Raw genomic sequence first — 19,697 nt, forward strand, 5'->3', positions numbered from 1 at the left:
AAAAGGCTGTAAAGGCACAGATGATTGGCCTCGGGGAGACCAAAACATCCAACACCGCGGAGACACCATCACGTGTTTCTCAACGCAGTGATCCAGAACACTGCCCCCATCCCTTATGGGAAATATGCAAATGTTCTATGTGCTACATAGAGCAGGGTTTCAGTGGTTTCAGCACCCTTCCTTTAGCAAGTGTCATTTAGGATCGATCTGTGAGTAACTGTATGCGTTTTCCATTTAAATCAACATGGGTCATGTTTGCCTAGGGTACAGTGCGCCCTGTCAATCTCCAGCTCCTTATCAATAGGATCAACAAGGATATTATTGAATAATGTCTGCTGTGTTGGCATAATCGCTAGTGTATTGATACCTTAAGGTATACCCCTTACATGGATATTATTGTAATTTTCTTGGTCATCAACTATATTAAGCACAATGTTTATTTGCTGGCTGTGAAGATCCAGTGTTTGTTTATTAGCAATATAATGGCCCACACCTTGTATGACATCATCCCCTAATCTCGGTACCTTGTCAGTAAGCTGTGACACAGAATGCGAGTCCCGACATCGCTGGAGCAGAGCCGTAATGGAACGCGAGAACAAGTGTTTTTATTTTAACGAGTCCAAACATGAGGAATGACAAAGGGTTGTTCTAGTAGTGGATAATCCCTTACAATACAATACAATTTTCGGTTACATTTCCAACATTCTGAACATGAAAAAGGCTTCGCCTGTGTGTGACCTTTTGAACGTTTATTAAGAGTTGATTTCCGTGTAAAACATTTCCCACATTAAGAATATGAATAAGCCTTTTCCCCTTTTTGAACTCTTTAGTGACTACGAAGAGATGATTTCTTAACAAAACATTTCTCACATTCTGAACAATAAAAAGGCTTCTACACTGTGTGGGGTCCCTCATGCCTATCAAGATCCGCTTTTCGGTTAAAACATTTCCCACATTCTGAACATTAAAAAGGCTTCTCCCCTGTGTGAGTTCTCAGGTGGCTATCAAGATGCTCTTTGCGGTTAAAACGTTTCCCACATTCTGAACATGAAAAGGGCCTCTCCCCTGTGTGAATTTTCTGGTGTTTATCAATATCTGATTTCTGGTTAAAACGTTTCCCACATTCTGAACATGAAAATGGCTTCTTCCCTGTGTGAGTTATTTGGTGAATAACAAGACCCTGTTTATGGTTAAAACATTTCCCACATTCTGAACAGCAAAAAGGCTTCTCCCCTGTGTGAGTCCTCTGATGTATAACAACATTTGATTTCCGTTTAAAACATTTCCCACATTCTGAACATGAAAAAGGCTTCTCCCCTGTGTGAATTCTTTGGTGTATAACACATTCTGATTTCTGCTTAAAACATTTGCCACATTCTGAACATGTAAAAGGCTTCTCCCCTGTGTGAGTTCTCCAGTGCCTATCAAAATGCGCTTTCCTGTTAAAACATTTCCCACATTCTGAACATGAAAAAGGTTTCAACTCTGTGTGAGTTCTCTGGTGGCTATCAAGATGCGCTTTACTGTTAAAACATTTCCCACATTCTGAACATAAAAAAGGCTTCTCCCCTGTGTGAGTTCTTTGATGTCTAACAAGAATCCATTTCCGGTTAAAAGATTTTCTACATTCTGAACATGAAAAAGGCTTCTCCCCTGTGTGAGTTCTTTGATGAGAAAAAAGAGTTGATTTATCTCGAAAACATTTTAAACATTCTGAACACGAAAAGGGCTTCTCCTCTGTGTGAGTTCTCTGGTGTTTAAGAAGAGTTGATTTATTCGAAAAACCTTTCCCACATTCTGAACATGAAAAAGACTTCTCCTCTGTGTGAGTTCTCCGGTGGCTATCAAGATGCGCTTTCTGGTTAAAACATTTCCCACACTTGGAACAAAACAACTTATTCTTCCCTGTGTGAACTTTTTGATGTTTAGGAAAAGACTTTTCAAGGGGAAAATTATTTCCATATTCTGAACGTGAGAATGGCTTCTTTGCTTTAGAAGCAATGCATTTTTTAATGCTTATTTTATGACTTCGATTTTCCTTAGTAGTTGGTAATGAATCAGAAGTCAGGACTTGTTTCAAAGGATTAGATGACAAATCTTTGTTGTGAAGGGACGATGGTATATCTGGAGTAATGACATTCACTTCAATTGTATCCTGTGGTATCTCAAGATCTGACTTAAAAACTAAAGATTTCAGCTGTCCCTCTGATTTCCTGGTACAGTCATCTGCCAAGAATAAAGCCAATATTTATTTTGGAATAAAATATCCTTAAATTATATATTTTTTAACATTTCTACTTAAACTGTCAGTAAAAATAGCAAGTTATGTAAAAATCTTAAATTATTCACCAAGAAAATGACAGTTCTCAGTCTAATAGAAAACCTAATAGGATGAACCAGTGGAGTGTAAGGAGAAATCCAACACTAAACCGGAGTTGCACTCATTTATGGTGGACCATTGGCGCTACTGTGAGTCCTGTCCAGAAAAGTGGAGAAATTATTAGCGCCTCTCATTTCAGGAGACATTGCGCAGTAATCTTAATTTCTTAGGATTGAAAACAATGGAATTTATGACGTGGAGTGAATCTATGAAACCAGGGCTCGAGCAATGCCAACACATTTCCTGCAGGTGTGAATAAATGTATAATACATCCATCAGCCACGCACAGCTTAGAGATATATCATGGCACAGGTGTAATGTGTTTTATATAATTTACCACAATACTCCTTGAAGTTAGTTGCTTTTAAAAGAAATTGAAAAGTCAGGATAAAGGGAAACTCTGTTGTTATTGTACAGAAATTCACACTTGGCCCTCACTACACATTTAATGTTGTCAGTCATAAAAGTGAAGTTTGTCCAGAAAGACTGGACCTGGTCTTTTAGGGACCATATGAGCACATTCAGCAGCACAGAAGGGAGAGAAGGTAGATTCGTCCAATAAGATATCAGGGTTCTCGGAAGCCAACAGCATCATTACCCTCCACTTTCTCTTAGAGGCCCATCATTATATTTTTCTTCAAGTGATTTTCTAACTTGTCAGCACATTCTATGTATGCTGTCATTTGGCTTTGTAGTTTACAGATCTGGGCAGGTAACAGCGTCTCCTAATCCCAGAGGGTAGGTGGATCCTCCAAGTTTATGTTCTATAGAAAAGGGCTTTCAATGTCAAAAGTAAATTGTGCAGTTTGGTCTGAAGGAGAATATTGTGGTCTAGAGGCAAAATGGTGATCACACGATTGTGATATGGCCGGACTACACCACCGACAAAGCAGCCACAGCCGGTGACTGAGAAGAATCTGTGACTTCTCTGCGTTTAATGGTTACTACTCACCTGGGTAGTCATATGTAGGAATCTCCTCTTTACTCCACTCACCACCCCTCACATATGTCTCTGTAGTATTAATATGGGCCAGGTCTTCACTCTGAAACAAATATAAAATAAATAAAATAAAGTCACAAACAGATGGAGAAGTCACATCTATGATCAGCTCTAATCCTGCCATCTCCACTGTTCTCATTACACAAGTATAAAACATATAATACTGGGGGATAAAACACATCACAGGGGAGATCTCATGACACCTTCTCTCCATCTACCTGATGATCTTGAGGAACATTGGGATCTTCTTGTTTACAGTCCTGTGGAAGAAGAGGATGGGGATATCTCTCTGGTGTTGTCCTCTTACTGGATAGAACTGGAGGAAACACATACATGGACTGAATTCATTCTTTACATACAGATAATTATAGGCCGTGTGTATTTAGTCCTATTACCTGGTGATGTGAAGGGCTGGGGAACCACCATCATGTCATCATTGTACAGAGCTTTGTGTCCTTCTAAATACTCCCACTCCTCCTTGGAGAAATAGACAGCGACATCCTGACACCTTACAGGAACCTGACACATACAATGATACTGTCATCCCCCTGATCCCTTCATAGCGTTACTGTATAATGTCCCAGCATTCCCAGCAGTGTCACCTCTCCAGTCAGCAGCTCAATCATCTTGTAGGTGAGTTCTAGGATCTTCTGGTCATTAATGTCCTCATGTATCAGGGGGTGAGGTGGAAGTCCCGTGATTGGGCTCAAGGGTCTTCCCCATCTCTCAGACGCAGGGTCCTGACAGCGCTCACTAGAGGTCTTCTTCACTACTGTGTAATCCTGGTTATGGAGAGACACAATAATAAATCTCACTACAGACATTTCCAGACTCCTCACCTCTCCAGTTCTGTCCGTTATTCCCATAAATAAGAATGATGTAATGTGACGTCATAAGAATCTCTCACCTCTCCAGTAAGACAGAAGACGATTTCTAGGGTGAGGTGTAATATCCTATCCGCCATCTTGTCTCTGTCCATATCCATCTTTGATGGGTAAATCAGGAAAAATCTCTTATATAGAAGATCTTTACTGAGAGGATCTGATATTGTAGAGACCTGACTGAGAAGAAGATGAGCCAATGTAACATCATAAAAATCCTGTGTAATAATACAATTACTGGAAATAATAAGGGAAACATATAAGGAGATAGAACGTGTAGATGTTGTATTCTCTAGTCTTGTATGGATTGGAACATAAGCTGAATTACTGACTAATACATTTTCTCCATGCTCCCAATCACTGGCTATGTTACTCATTGCTTCAGGAGCTGATTAGCTGTAGGAATTACAAGTTCGTTAGGACTGACTAGGAAATACAAAGACTGGTGGGGACCCAAGCAGCAATGGTATTTTTATTGTTTTGCAACATTCAGCTATGTCATAATAAGTTGCCACGGCGACGATGATGTCAGAATGGTTGCCATGGTGAAGATGATGTCATAATGGGTATATTGGCACGAAACTATGGGATGGAGGATGTGTGATGGGTAAATGTGCACAGGACTATGGGATGGAGGATATGTATGATGGGTATATGGGCATGGGACTATGGGATGGAGGATGTGTATGATGGGTATATGGGCACGGGACTATGGGATGGAGGATGTGTATGATGGGTATATGGGCACAGGACTATGGGATGGAGGATGTGTATGATGGGGATATGGGCACGGGACTATGGGATGGAGGATATGTATGATGGGTATATGGGCACGGGACTATGGGATGGAGGATAATCATTATAATTTTTTATAACTAAGCACAGTTAGTTACTATGCCCGGGCAATGCCGGGCTCTTCAGCTAGTCTACTAATAAAACCTATATATTTAGGACACAGACAACAAGCAGCTTCTTCCTCAGAGTCGGCAGCTGAATACGTTTCTCATAGACTCATCTTCCATAACGCTAAGGCTAGGGTCACATTGCGTTATGTGACCGCGTTTAACGGACTACGTTACACCGCGGCATAACGCGGTGTAACGTAGTTCGTTAACGCCGCCATTGCCTGTAATGGTGAACGCATCGCTAGCGCCCGCCCACATTGGGCGTGCGCTAGCGATGTGCCGTCATTTGAGTGACGGCCCGCGAACGCTGCAAGCGTTCACCATTACAGGCAATGGCGGCGTTAATGAACGGGGATCTGCGCTAGCGGGATCGGCTAACGCGATCCCTTTTGGAACATTGCGTTAGCGCAGTCCGTAGCGCTATGCGCTAAACGGACTGCCCTAACGCAATGTGACCCTAGCCTAATTCTCATCTCATTTACAAACACTGGAATCGGCATTAGCAATACTGCAGACGATATTCATTACATGTGACATGAGAAATAACTACTTCATGATGAGGACGACATCTTCATCTTCTACTACAACTCTAGAAACATATTTGTCCACAGTCCGTCACTGACTCCATCACCACCGGCCGTCTATATGAAGGTTTCCCGTCTTCCCCACACTATAATCTTCTATCACGTTAGATCTCATGTCTGATTCACACACAGAAGTTTGAGGCTTTTATAAAAGCTTTTTTGTAAGAACAACAAGACAGGAGTTACTTGATGCCAATGTCTCCATGTAGGCTTCCATATATTACATGAAAAACACACACAAAAAAAAACAGGTGTGAATATATTACAAAAATAGTTATAGTGAAGTGTTGAGGCACCAAACAGAAAGTTTTTACCCAGTATATGGACACCTTGAACCAATATTACAACCTCCACGATAATAAATCTTCAGGGTGGTGCATAGACGTGAGACTACTTATAATCAAGAAAACGGAATGATAAAAGTCAGCACTCACCCATTTTAGAAAATAGTTCAGTCTTTTTTAATTTTGATTTGATTCAGGCAATGACAGAAAGTGCAACAGTGGTAGCAGTGTGGCAGCAGGTGCAGTGATTTCCCAAATAAAGAAACTGTGGAGAAAGAATCATTTCTAATTCTGGGTTTCCAGGATTCTTCTTGTGGGAATTGGCTGCAATTTCCCTCTGTGCAATATATTTCTAGTATTAATAAGTAACAATCTTGTCACTCTATGGACATGCCGTGGTTGTTTGTTTCTTTCCCTTTTTCCTTGTTGTTTCTTATGTCATTTATTATCTTTGTGTCACATATATGTTGTGACAGAGTCACTGGTTAAGTGATAGAGGGGAGATACTTGTCACTGCACATGATGGCGTCAGTGATGTAAAAGCATAATAGTTTCCTCCAGCACACTTGTGGGGTTGAATACTTGTCATCATACAGGGGGCCCATGACAGGGCATCCGCATTTCCATGCGATTTCCCCGCCCGATGTTAAACGGTGAAATTAAAATTCTGCAGAGAAGGAAACCATCTGGTGACCCGAGTGTTCCTCTCCTTGGCATTCCTCATTCATACCAAGGGTGAATGATCTGTCACCAAGCGAAACGGTGGACTGAGCAAATAATAGCAAGGTCCACATAATGGTGAGGCACTCTTTCTCCACTATGCTATTCTCCTCGGCCAGGGTGAGTTTCCTACCTAGGTAAGTAACCGGATGTTCCTCTCCGTTAACCTCCTGCGACCGCTCCTAGACCCTTGTTAGAGGCATCCGTCTGTACGATGAAGTGTTTGTGGAAGTTTGGGCTAATTAGGACAGGCTGTCCACACAGCACCACCTTCATGGATTGGCATGCTTCCTCCACCTGGGGGTTCCACCAACCATGACATACTTTTTTCCTTTGAGAAGATCAGTTAGGGATGTTGTTCTCCCTGAAAAATTAGGTATGAATGACCGGTAATACCTGATGATTACGAGAAACGCTCTCACCTGTTTGGAGGTAACTGGTTGGGACCAGTTCTGAATTGCCTCGATTTTATTTATTTGTGGCTTGATAACCCCATGGCCGATCACGTATCCCAAGTACTGGGCTTCCTTGAGCCCTACCACACATTTCTTCGGATTCACCGTCAAGCCCACGGCTCTGAGCGAATCTACTACCGCTTGCACCTGGGAAAGGTCGGTATGCCAGTCAGTAATAAAGATGATAATGTCATCCAAGTACGCTGACGCATACTTCCGATGGGGTTCCAGCACTATGTCCATTAACCTCTGGAACGTGGCTGGGGCCCCATGTGGTCCAAAGGGCAGGATGACATAGTGGTACAGACCCACCGGTGCTACGAAGGTGATGATATGTCGGGAGTCACCTCCGTAAGCATACACTCCTGGTTCTTCCACACTTTCAACAGATTAACGTGATACAACTGTTTGGGTTTTCTTTTCAGTTGGTAAACTTGGTAGTATACTTCGCCCACTCTTTCCAGAACTTCATACGGCCCTTGCCGCTTATCCATAAGCTTGCTTTTGGTGTTGGGCACCAAAACCAACACCCGATCTCCAAATTTTTCACGGCTTACGGAAGCTTGTTTTTGTGGTGCACCGTCAAGAACGTATTTGCGGATCGCCGTTTTTTTCCCTACTTTTTTCCTTCTATTCTAAACCAGAAAACCGGCAATCCGCAAGATTTTTGAGGCCCGTATTTGCAGCAGACCATGACAATGACGTCAATACGGTCTGCAAAAACTGGCCGAAAAATCATGGCAAGTGTAAAAGAAGCCTTACATGTGAGGGTACATAACTTTTGTTATAAGCCAAATAGTCAAGCAAACCTGAGCTAAGAACCTCGCCCTACTTTTTGTTTCCGCTATTTTCTCTGCCTGCAGTCCAGATTCTCACTGCCATTATATCTTTGCTTTCCTTCAGAACGTACTATCTGATGTCTCCCTCCTGGCACACAACATCATATCAATTCAAGTCTGCAATCAGATAGACCAAAGGTCTGTATTTCTCACTTATTTATCCCTATCTCATCAAAAGGAATTTGTTCTCCTGTGTGCCCATGTAGCTCAGAATGAGGTCTACCACACAGTATGATGGCCTCCACAGACCCCACACAGTGTGAAGGCCCCCACAGCACCGCACACAGTATTATGGCTACCACAACCTGCTACAGAAAATAAGGACCCCAAGTCAGTATGGAGGCATTTACAGTCCACCACAACCCCTTACTCAGTATAATGGCCCCCACCAGCCATATTCACCGTCATGGGAATGTGGATATCTCTGAAATTGTTATGATGGAAAGGAGAGGGTGACTAATACCAAACCCCACGAGCCCTCTCAATTGATGAGCATCATAGCGACCGAGTGGGCTGCCGCTGTGGATGATGCGAGCCTGCCAATCCAACTATCATATGGTAAATATCTCATAGATCCTGGGTTCATTAGTATCTGTATGAAGAATAAGGCTAAATTAGTATTTCTTAATTGGTTCTGAGGTTATCCGTGGGGTGGGTGGTACCATATTGTGCATGTAGGGGCAGTACTGTGCGAACATTAGAAAGTGGGGGGAAGGAAGTACTGTCAGAACATTATATTGTGTGTGAGGGGGATGCCAATCCAATCGAAACATTATCCTGTGTGTATGGGAACCCGCTATTGTGGGAACATTATACTATGTAGGGGGATGGTGGTACTGTGGGAACATTATACTGTGTGTGATGGGATGATGGTGCTATGGAAACATTATACTGTGTGGACAGAGTGGCGGTACTGCAAGATTATACTGTGGGGTGGGATGGTGGTACCGTGAGAAGATTATACAGCGTGAGGAGGGAAATTCGGTACTGATTATACTATGTGCGGGGGTATGGCGTTAGTGTGTAAATATCTTTTGCGTGAGAGATGCCAGTGCTGTGGAAACTTAATACTATGTGAGGGGCATCATATACACTGTGTTCCAAATTATTATGCAAATTGGATTTAAGTGTCATAAAGATTTATTTGTTTTGTTTTTCAAATAAACTCGTGGATGGTATTGTGTCTCAGGGCTCAATGGATCACTGAAATCAATCTTAAACACATGGGATAATTAGTTTTCCAGATGATTCTAATTAAAGGAAAACTACTTAAAAATGATGTTCCACATTATTAAGCAGATCACAGTTTTCAAGTAACATGGGAAAGAAAAAGGATCTCTCTGCTGCTGAAAAGCATCAAATAGTGCAATGCCTTGGTGAAGCGATGAAAACATTAGAAATTTTCCAAAAACATAAGCGTGATCATCGTACTGTTAAGAGATTTGTGGCTGTATCTGAGCACAAATGTGTTTGTGCTGATAAAGGCATAATGAGGAAGATTTCTGCCAGTTAAGTTCATCGGATTAAGAGAGCAGCTGCTAAAAAGCCATTACAAAGCAGCAAACAGATATTTGAAGCTGCTGGTGCCTCTGGAGTCCCTCGAACCTCAAGGTGTAGGCTCCTTCAAAGGCTTGCTGTGGTGCATAAACCTACTATTCGGCCACCCTTAAACAGTGTTCACAAGCAGAAATGGTTGTATTGGGCCCACACATACATGAAGACTAATTTCCAAACAGTCTTGTTTACTGATAAGCGTTGAGCAACCCTGGATGGTCCAGATGGATGGAGTAGTGGATGGTTGGTGGATGGCACCATGTCCCAACAAGGCTGCAACGTCAGCGAGGAGGTGGAGGAGTCATGTTTTGGGCCAGAATCATGGGAAACAGCTGGTAAGGCCCTTTAAGGTTCCTGAAGGTGTGAACATGACCTCTGCAAAGTATATAGAGTTTCTGACTGACAACTTTCTTCTATGGTCTAAAAAGCAGAAACGTGCCTTCAGGAGCAAAATCATCTTCATGCTGACAATGCCCCATCTCATGCTGCAAAGAATACCTCTGAGTCATTGGCTGCTATGGGCATAAAAGGAGATAAACTCAAGGTGTGGCCACCATCTTCCCCTGACCTCAACCCTATAGAGAACCTTTGGAGTATCATCAATCAAAAGATCTATGAGGGTGAGAGGCAGTTCACATCCAAACAGCAGCTCTGGGAGGCTATTCCAACTTCATGCAAAGAAATACAAGCAGAAACTCTCCAAAAACTCACGAGTTCAATGGATGCAAGAATTGTGAAGGTGATATCAGTGAAGGGCTCCTATGTTGACATGTAACTTGGCCTGTTGGTTTGTTTTGGCGTTAAATAGCTTTTTTGTTCAGGGAATGTGACCTCCTAATGCTGCAAATTCCACAAATGAGCATTTTCAGTTCTTTAAAACATATCAAATGTATAGAAATTCTACTGTGCATAATAATTTGGAACAGTGCATTTTGAGTTTTTATTCATTTTGGAGATTATACTGTTATCATTGGGAGGTTTCTTCAATAAAATTCGATGTATAATCTAACGCAGGGGTCCCCAACCTGTAGCTCGGGAGCCACATGTGGCTCGCAATCCCGTCATGTGTGGCTCGCGGCTGCCTGACAGCTTGGTGCATTAGCACCAGGTGTAAATAACTATTAAGAGCAGATCTCTTAATGGTGACTTTTGTGTGTAGCCCAGTACAGAAGAGCAGATCTTAATGGGGGTGAGATAGGAAACCGTGGAGCTTGGCATACTGCCTTGGTGTGATTTCAGTGGAAAAGCTTTGGTTGTCATTATACCGGTAATGGGGGCTCTCGATGTCACTTCTGTGAGTGGGGAAGGAGCTGGTGGTGGCTCGCGACCCTCTCTCAGAGCTGACTGTGGCTCACGACCCTGTTTCATAGCTGGATGTGGCTCTCAACCTTAGAAAGGTTGGGGACCTCTGATCTAACGGGTGATGACTTTTATTAGACTGACTGTCATTTGCACCGACCATTTAGGAAAATCTGATAAAAATGTAATTTGCATAATAATTTGGAACATAGTGTATACTGCATAAGGGGTGTAAAAAGGTGTGTCATAAGAACGAATCCTCAGAGCTGTGCGGCATTTGTACAAAAAGACTGCCATATGCCATCCAGATGGGACCCTACAGAATCAATGGGAAAAGGGAGTTTCAGGAAGAAAGAGTCTAGATGGTACACCAGGTCAGGTGACCTTGATGACGCAGTTTACTGTTATTATAAAGGCCATAGCTCCAAAGCCAGAACAGATTTGGCGCCAAGAAAAAAAAACAGGGTGCCAGCGAAGAATCTGAGGTACCAGGCCATGGCAAAGTGCCCGAGGCAGCTGGTTGTGGCAGAACCCAAGGCGGTACCAGAGGAGTCCCAGAGTCCAGACTACGCCAACCAAGACCTGAGAACTAGACCTTCACTGGTCAAGACTCCGAGTCCAGACTACGCCAGGCAAGAGCGGAATTCCAGCTCTTATTACTTCTGGTACAAGAGACGGATGTGCCAATGATCTGTGAGGAGAGTCTGCTCAGTAGCATACACCTGCAGTGAAGAGCAGGAGGTAGGAGTGAGCCGGCTATTGCTTCCAGCACTGACGTCCGTACAGGTGTTGGTCCAGGGTAGTACAACAGACAAGGTGAAAGCTGGTTGAAGTGAAGGCGGCCCAGCGAGCCCTGGTAGACTTTGTTAGGAGGACTTATGGCCTAACGGGAAGAGGCGGAGACCCCGCTATGGCCTGTATTCGCAGAGTAGAGTGTTGTCAACCATATGTGTCAGGAAAATCATCCTTGTCAGTACCTAAAGTAACATGTGGTTAGAGGCTGCTATTACAGTGAGAGTGAGCCGGAGAATTCATTGTATATCTGATATTGTATATTTCACCTCATAATCACCCTGTTCTGCATTATTCTCTGTTGCCATAGTGATCACAATTCCTATTATCAGGGAAATTAATAATTATATTGGTTACTTCTGCCTTGTATTTGTCTGTGTGTTGTATCCGGTCACCTGATTACAGGGGCATAATGGGGGCATTATACTGTGTGGGGGCATCATATATACTGCATAAGGGGCATAATTGGGGCATTACACTGTGTGGGGCCAATAAAGGGGCCCGGTACTAAAAGTACAATCCGTTCCCTCACTTCCTGTCTCCCATAGTTGGGTCCTATGTATCTATCACAGGAAACAGAACAAAAACGTTATGATTCTTATAAAGTGGCAACAAAGACCCCAAAAGAGCCTTAGTGCAGAAGGGGTTAATGTCCCCGCGTTCAGTAATGGGGAATCTCCAGCACCTACCTCCACCTGCAGAGCCGCACTCCACATATATGGCTGCTCTGTGCGCAGGACCTGTGATGAGGTCACAGGAGGGGAGGAGTCAGGGGTCACATGATCAGGGGCCTCAGGGAATGATATCTGGAGTGAAGACCCTACATGGAGACTTCTCCTCAGTCAGTGACATTCCCGCCATTATTCCCCCTCACTACTGGCACAATTACCTCGCGCCGCCTTTTCTACACAGTGTTATGTGTGGGATGTAACGTGTGATTTCTCTGGAGACAAATAGACCCCACACATGAGGGAATTATCACCAGTTACCGGACGTCTACTATACGGCGACATATGATTGTGCTATCGACTCCACACCAGGAGCTAAAATGCCGAAATCTCGCTTATTTAACCCCTTCCAGGGAGGGCGGTCTTCACAGACTATATTTTGAAGAGTCTGGCTAAGGCTCATATACGACCATCCACCTCTCCAGTCACCGTGATTTTTTTTGGTAAAAGGATGGAGGGCTGCGTCTGTGCTTGGATTTTAGAAAGATTAATAGAAGCCCGGTTCACAATATCTATCCTTCACCCCTTATACCTGAGCTGTTTAACCCATTATCTGCAGATAAATGATTTTACAAACTCCAAGTGAGAGAGGCATATAATGCCATGGTGAAGAATGGAAGACCGCATTCAATACACCTAAGGGTCATATTGAAAATTTGGTGATGCTATTCGGATTGAGCAATGCTTCGGCAGTCTTTGAAAATTTCATAAATTATATCCAACTAGAACAGGAAGCCTGAGCCATAGAATAAAATTTATTGGTGATGTTATTAATAAGATATTTACATTCCATACAGAGAAGTCACTTAATAACGGTGTAATTGTATGTCCTTTTATAGAAGAGAGTTTATGCACATCCTGCCCCTATACATTAAAGGGAACCTGTCACCCCCAAAATTGAAGGTGAGCTAAGCCCACCAGCATCAGGGGCTTATCTACAGCATTCTGCAATGCTGTAGATAAGCCCCCGATGTATCCTGAAAGATGAGAAAAAGAGGTTAGATTAAACTCACCTGGGCGGGTGGTCCGATCCAATGGGCGTCGCAGTCCGGTCCGGGGCCTCATATCTTCATAGGATGACGTCCTCTTCTTGTCTTCACGCTGCGGCTCTGGTGCAGGCGTACTTTGTCTGCCCTGTTGAGGGCAAAGTACTGCAGTGCGCAGGTGCTGGCCCTCTCTTACCTTTCCCGGGCTCCTGCGCACTGCAGTACTTTGCTCTGCCCTCAACAGGGCAGACAAAGTACACCAGAGCCGCAGCGTGAAGACAAGAAGAGGACGTCATCTGATGAAGATAGGAGACGCCAGACCGGACCGCGACGCCCATCGGACTGGACCGAGACCGTCCCTGAGTGAGTATAATCTAATCTCTTTTTCTCATCTTTTAGGATACATCGGGGGCTTATCTACAGCATTACAGAATACTGTAGACAAGCCCTTGATGCTGGTGGGCTTAGCTCACCTTCGATTTTCTGGGTGACAGGTTCCCTTTAAAGGGTGAGTTTGTCTGAATATGAGAGGAACTTGTTTGTTTTCGTGTATATATGTTTACAATCAATAATTTTTTTATGTGCAATAGAGCCCATGTGTGCACTCGTCACGTGAGAATTTAGTTTCACAAAGAACTTAGCATCTATAAAGAATTTGTTGTATAGATATGTACCGTATTTTCCGGCGTAAAAGACGACTTTTTAACCCCTGAAAATCTTCTTAAAAGTCGGGGGTCGTCTTGTACGCCGGGTGCAGACCTATGTGTATATGGTGGATGGGGGGAGTGGTCCCGATGACGAAGAGAGGGGGCATCTCACAGGAAAGTGTGAGTGGAGTATCCCCCTATTACCTCATTGTAGCAGCGTGGGGTCTCTGTGCTGGGGAACGGCGGCGGCTGCTCCTCTTTGTGCCGCGTGGGTGCTGTGCTGTGGGGCGGCTCCTCTTTGTGCAGCGTCGGGCCTCTGTGCTGTGGGGCGGCGGCGGCGTATCTTAGTGCAGAGTCGGGGCTCCTCTGGCATCTCCTCAAAGCCTGGAGGCACCGGCAGCTCCATTGCTGCGATGCGGTGGCCTCTGGGAAAATGGACGCTGGGGACGGCGCATAGTCAGATTCAGATCTCGTCTCCCGAGATCTTGGGACGAGATCTGAATCTGAGCATGCGCCGCCCCCAGTGGCCATTTTCCCGGAGGCCACCGCATCGCAGCAATGGAGCTGCCGGTGCCTCTGGGCTTTGAGGAGATGCCGGAGGATCCCCGACTCTGCACTAAGATGCAGAGGTGGCACCCCACAGCACAGAGGCCCGACGCACGAAGAGGAGCCGCCCCACAGCACCGCACCCACGCGGCACAAAGAGGAGCAGCCGCCGCCGCTCCCCAGCACAGAGACCCCACGCTGCTACAATGAGGTAATAGGGGGATACTCCGCTCACACTTTCCTGTGAGACGCCCCCTCTCTTCGTCATTGGGACCACTCCCCTCCCCAAAAGGCACATTATTCACCATCCCTATAAGATGACACATGGCATATAAGAAGACCCCCGACTTTTAAGAAGATTTTATATTTTAACTGGAAAAGTTGGGGGGGTCGTCTTATACGCCGGAAAATACGGTATTTTGGTATTTTAATTTTTTGGGGGGTTGTCTTTATATATTGAAAGTCTTTGCAATGATATGTGTTAAACGATGGGTGTGGATAATGTATTTTTATATGTGATTATGTATTTTCTACTTGTATATAAATATATATATACACATATGTTGCACGTATAGAAGTAGTAGATCTGTGTTTATGACATTGACAGATGATATTTTTCAGGGCCTCGGTTGTGGGTATATATCCACACCATAGATGACACTATCTCTCTTTGATGTATCGAGCAAAGAAAAAGCGCTGTGAAATATCCGTCCCTTCGCTGTGGCTGTGTATTATGCTGCTGCTGATGCTGCTTCCCCATCCTGGATGGAGGTGTGGCTTGGTGGCGCATGGCCCCGACATACGGTGATGTTATCATGTGATGCATCACTGTGGAGACGCGTCCTTGTCGCTGCTGAGGACGCTCCCCTATCTTGAATAGAGGTGCGGCTAGGCGGCGCACGGCGCAGACCCGCGGCGACGTCATTGCTTGTTCCGTTGCTGTGGAGACGTGTCCATGCTGCCGCTGATGCCACCCCTCGTCCTACGGCCGGGAATGGAGGTGTGGCTAAGCGGCGGATGGCGCCGACACCCAGCTACGTCACACGCTGGCTTACGAGCGGGAACACCATTATGCACTGATATAAAAGGCACTCACGCCATACAAACACATGTTAACCCCCTGGGAAGAAGCTAAACATCAAACGCACGTCGGGGACCAACACTGCCTGGATAAGGTCATATACCCTTTACCTATCTACTTCTGTCATATTTGCTAAATTGCCATATGTGTGGTTGCCTCATTTGAGGTGTTGTATCCATTGTTATTATGAGATTCTTGAATCGTTAATATGTTTTGGAGCCTTTATGGCTGTTCTGCCCATTAATGTGCAGCAAGTTAGTTCACAATGTAGTACCAGTTGTCACCATTAGGTACACATTTATCCTGTTCCTGTATCCATGAGCTTATCGCTTTAAGCCTGTGTTCTGACTAGAACCGCCCCCCTGGTTTCCCGGGCAAGAGTAGCCATTTTCCCCCAGACCTTGAGTCTTACACACATATTCCTGGCTCCCTCTTCCTGCAGATCATTGCTCTTGATAAGCGGATTCCGGTGAGGCACATATGTACTTACATGTGTGTGTTATGATAGAACGCTTATGCAGCCACTGTGCAGCAGAGTGTGTAGTTAGGCATGTTGTGCTTTGTTTCATATTGCTGTTTCTCTGTATGCAGATAGATGTTTGCCTGTATAAAGTAATACAATGCTGACAGCCTGAACTTTCCCTAAGATAGCCATGATAATTGTGTATCTGCCTTATGCTGTGTTCAGTGTTAGCTCTCTATTTTCCATTATTCATGTTATTGCATCATGTAACATGCTGTAATGTGCCAAGTACTGATGCACTGTTATTTCCTTTGTAGTTTTTACCTGATCATCCATTATATCGCATATCTCACAATATCTACTATTGTTGTTCATCATTCACCATCTCAATAAATATATACTTAAGAACCCATACAGTCTGTTTACTGAGGAAATGGATGAAGGTTTAACCGTATGCTAGAATTCACACCGCATCATACGTGGAGGAAGGCAGAACAATGGCCCTATAATGCACTATAGTATATATATGTATTAAACCAGATTTAAAATTACTTTAGGGGGATCTTTTACTATTGCATATACACCAATTGGATACATTTTTAGGGACTTGCCTTGTATCTATATAGATCCTGTGGCGACAGCATTACATGCATTCTAGGTTGTGGATGGGTTACACTGGATGATTACATATGGGATATATGGTCTTATCAGACAGTAATATTGGACATGTGCTCCTTTTTACTCTTATGGATTTTATGTACCATATATACTCGAGTATAAGCCGAGAATTTAAGCCCATTTTTTTATGCTGAAATTGCCCCTCTCGGCTTATACTCGAGTCATACCCAGGGGTCGGCAGGGGAGGTGGAGTGGCAGCTGTCTAAGCATACTCACCTGCTCCTGGCGCGGTCCCTGGTTCGGTTCCCCGGCATGGCAGCTTCTTTCTGTAGTGAGCGGTCACATGGTACTGCTCATTACAGTAATGAATATGGACCCCACTCCACTCCCATAGGGGTGGAGCCGCATATACATTACTGTAATGGGTGGTACCATGTGACCGCTCACTACAGGAACAAGCTGCCGGCGCCGGGGAAGCAGGGACCGCACCAGGAGCAGGTGAGTATAAGCAGTGTGCGATATTCACCTGCTCCCTGTTCAACCGTTGCCAGCCGCCGCTGCATCTTCTGCATCCTCTGCACTGACGCTCAGGTCAGAGGGCGCGGTGACGCGATTAGTACAGGGCGCCCTCTGCCTGAACAGTCAGTGCGGAGGATGGGGAAGACACAGCGGCGGTCGGCGCTGGAACGCAGAGCAGGTGACTATAGCAAGTGCCGGGGGCCTGAGCGACGAGAGGTGAGTATGTGAATTTTTTTTTTTTTCCGCAACAACAGCATATGGGGCAAATGATTGTATGGAACATCTTATGGGGCCATAATCAGCATTTATGGAGCATTACATGGGGCAAATGACTGTATGGAGCTTCTTATGGGGCCATAATCAACATTTATGGAGCATTACATGGGGCAAATGACTGTATGGAGCATCTTATGGGGCCATAATCAGCATTTGCGCAGCATTATATGGGGCAAATGTCTCTATGGAGCATCTTATGGGGCCATAATCAGCATTTGTGCAGCATTATATGGGGCAAATGTCTCTATGGAGCATCTTATGTGGTCATAATCTGCATTTGTGGAGCATTATATGGGGCAAATGTGTGTATGGAGCATCTTATGGGGCCATAATCAGCATTTGTGCAGCATTATATGGGGTGTATTTTGCATGGAGCATCTTATGGAGCCCATCATAAACTGTATGGAGCATTATATGAAGCGTATTTTGCATGGAGCATTATATGGGACTCCTGATTCAATATGGATATTCAAAAACACTTAACCTACTGATGTCTCAATTCATTTTACTTTTATTGGTATCTATTTTTATTTTTGACATTTACCGGTAGCTGCTGCATTTTGCACTCTAGGCTTATATTCAAGTCATTAAGTTTTCCCTGTTTTTTGTGGCAAAATTAGGGGTCTCGGCTTATACTCGGGTCGGCTTATTCTCGAGTATATACGGTATTTGTTTCAATAAAATTTATGGATTTTACTCTATGGCTCAGGCTTCCTGTTCTGATTGGATATTATTTATGTTTGGAAGGGCCAAAGATTTAGGCTATTTTCTAAATAGGTGTTCATAAATTACGGTATATGTTTTTCTCACTGGTGGGTAGATTTACGGTAGTTTACTTGGATGATATATTGAGTTACTCACTTATTCTGGAGGACCATGTGAGCATGTCAGACAGCTGGAGTGGGAAACACTTTACCTATCAATACCCCTTTGAAATTTCGAATAGAGCTCCATCATTAAAAAATGTCCTAGCAACAAGAAAGATAAAAAGGAAGATTCACTAAAAGTGGCGTGTCTTCTGAATAAAGTCATTACATGCAATCTGAAAAATTGTCTATGTTGTCACGCGATCTGCCATGGTCTCTCCGAATTCAACCTTAATTCTGCAGGTGAAATTTTCCCTATCAAAAGTCCCATGTCATGTTCCACCAGTTATGTTATGTATGTGATTATATGCTAATGTCAGAATGTATATGTGGGAAGGACGACCCAACTCCTCCACAAAAGGCTGAACTTGCACCGTTCCAAGATTCAGTAGGGTTTTCTCAATCCTGGGCTTTCACGCCACTGCACCATCAAACACAATAAAGATTTCACACAACTGAAAATATTCCCCACAGAGGAGATTCCCCCACAGGTTCAGAATCGCTTTGGACAACTAAATTGGAATGAAATCTTTTGGATTTATAATCTAAACACCCTTACTCCACATGGACTCAAAGAAATCACTGATGTATTTTTGTGACCTCCTTTTAGACTTCATAAATTGTATTATTTGTTATAACATTTTATTGTCATATCAATCATACATTTTATTGGTTTATTCATTGGGGATTTTAATTATTTTAATATTTTTAACATATTTCTAATTCATTCATAAATTTGTCATATTTATCACTCTTATTTATAATACAGTTTTAATACATTTCTACTATAATAACACATACTTTGTTAATACGAGATTGGGTAATTATTCTTTTCATACCCCGATATATTTGTATCGCATTATTCACCTCATCTACAACACCTCCTCATTTTCCCTCACTCCCATTCACTACACATTCTATCAGCTTCCACCATCGTAGCTTGACCCCGATACATGCTCACTAGGTTTATGTCTCCTGTTACCAGAACAGCCGCGATCAGGAACCAACAAACGATCTTTGAATAGACAGCCATAACATTTGATTCAATCACATTCTTGTTTTGTTCAGCACTTCCATTTCTCACTATGTAACACCCCAGGCTGACATTCATTCTTATTACTTATTAACTATTGGGTTACATATTTGTCTTCTGGTTCTATGGATTCTTTTCCAATAATCCTCTTTTTTCAGTCCGATGCTGATCCACCAAGTTCACTAGTGGTGCACAGCTTTACACCACTATACCTGTGACTTCAGAAACTTACTGATCACCA

At 43.6% G+C, this 19,697-nt stretch overlaps 1 protein-coding gene across 1 annotated transcript; it reads right to left on the reverse strand.

The window, feature by feature from the left end:
* Positions 1 to 203: 203 nt before the first annotated feature.
* Positions 204 to 12,429, reverse strand: LOC143767678 (uncharacterized). Its single transcript, XM_077256157.1, has 7 exons — positions 12,383 to 12,429; positions 4,288 to 4,441; positions 3,983 to 4,162; positions 3,776 to 3,899; positions 3,599 to 3,696; positions 3,333 to 3,423; positions 204 to 2,226 (listed from the first exon to the last, which is right to left on the reverse strand). Exons 2-7 carry the CDS (start codon positions 4,363 to 4,365, stop codon positions 965 to 967), a joined length of 1,833 nt encoding a protein of 610 aa, XP_077112272.1. The 5' UTR covers positions 4,366 to 4,441; positions 12,383 to 12,429; the 3' UTR covers positions 204 to 964.
* Between the last annotated feature and the right edge of the window lie 7,268 nt (positions 12,430 to 19,697).

This window comes from Ranitomeya variabilis, chromosome 4, assembly GCF_051348905.1.
Source record: "Ranitomeya variabilis isolate aRanVar5 chromosome 4, aRanVar5.hap1, whole genome shotgun sequence".
Classification (NCBI taxonomy): Eukaryota; Metazoa; Chordata; class Amphibia; order Anura; family Dendrobatidae; genus Ranitomeya; species Ranitomeya variabilis.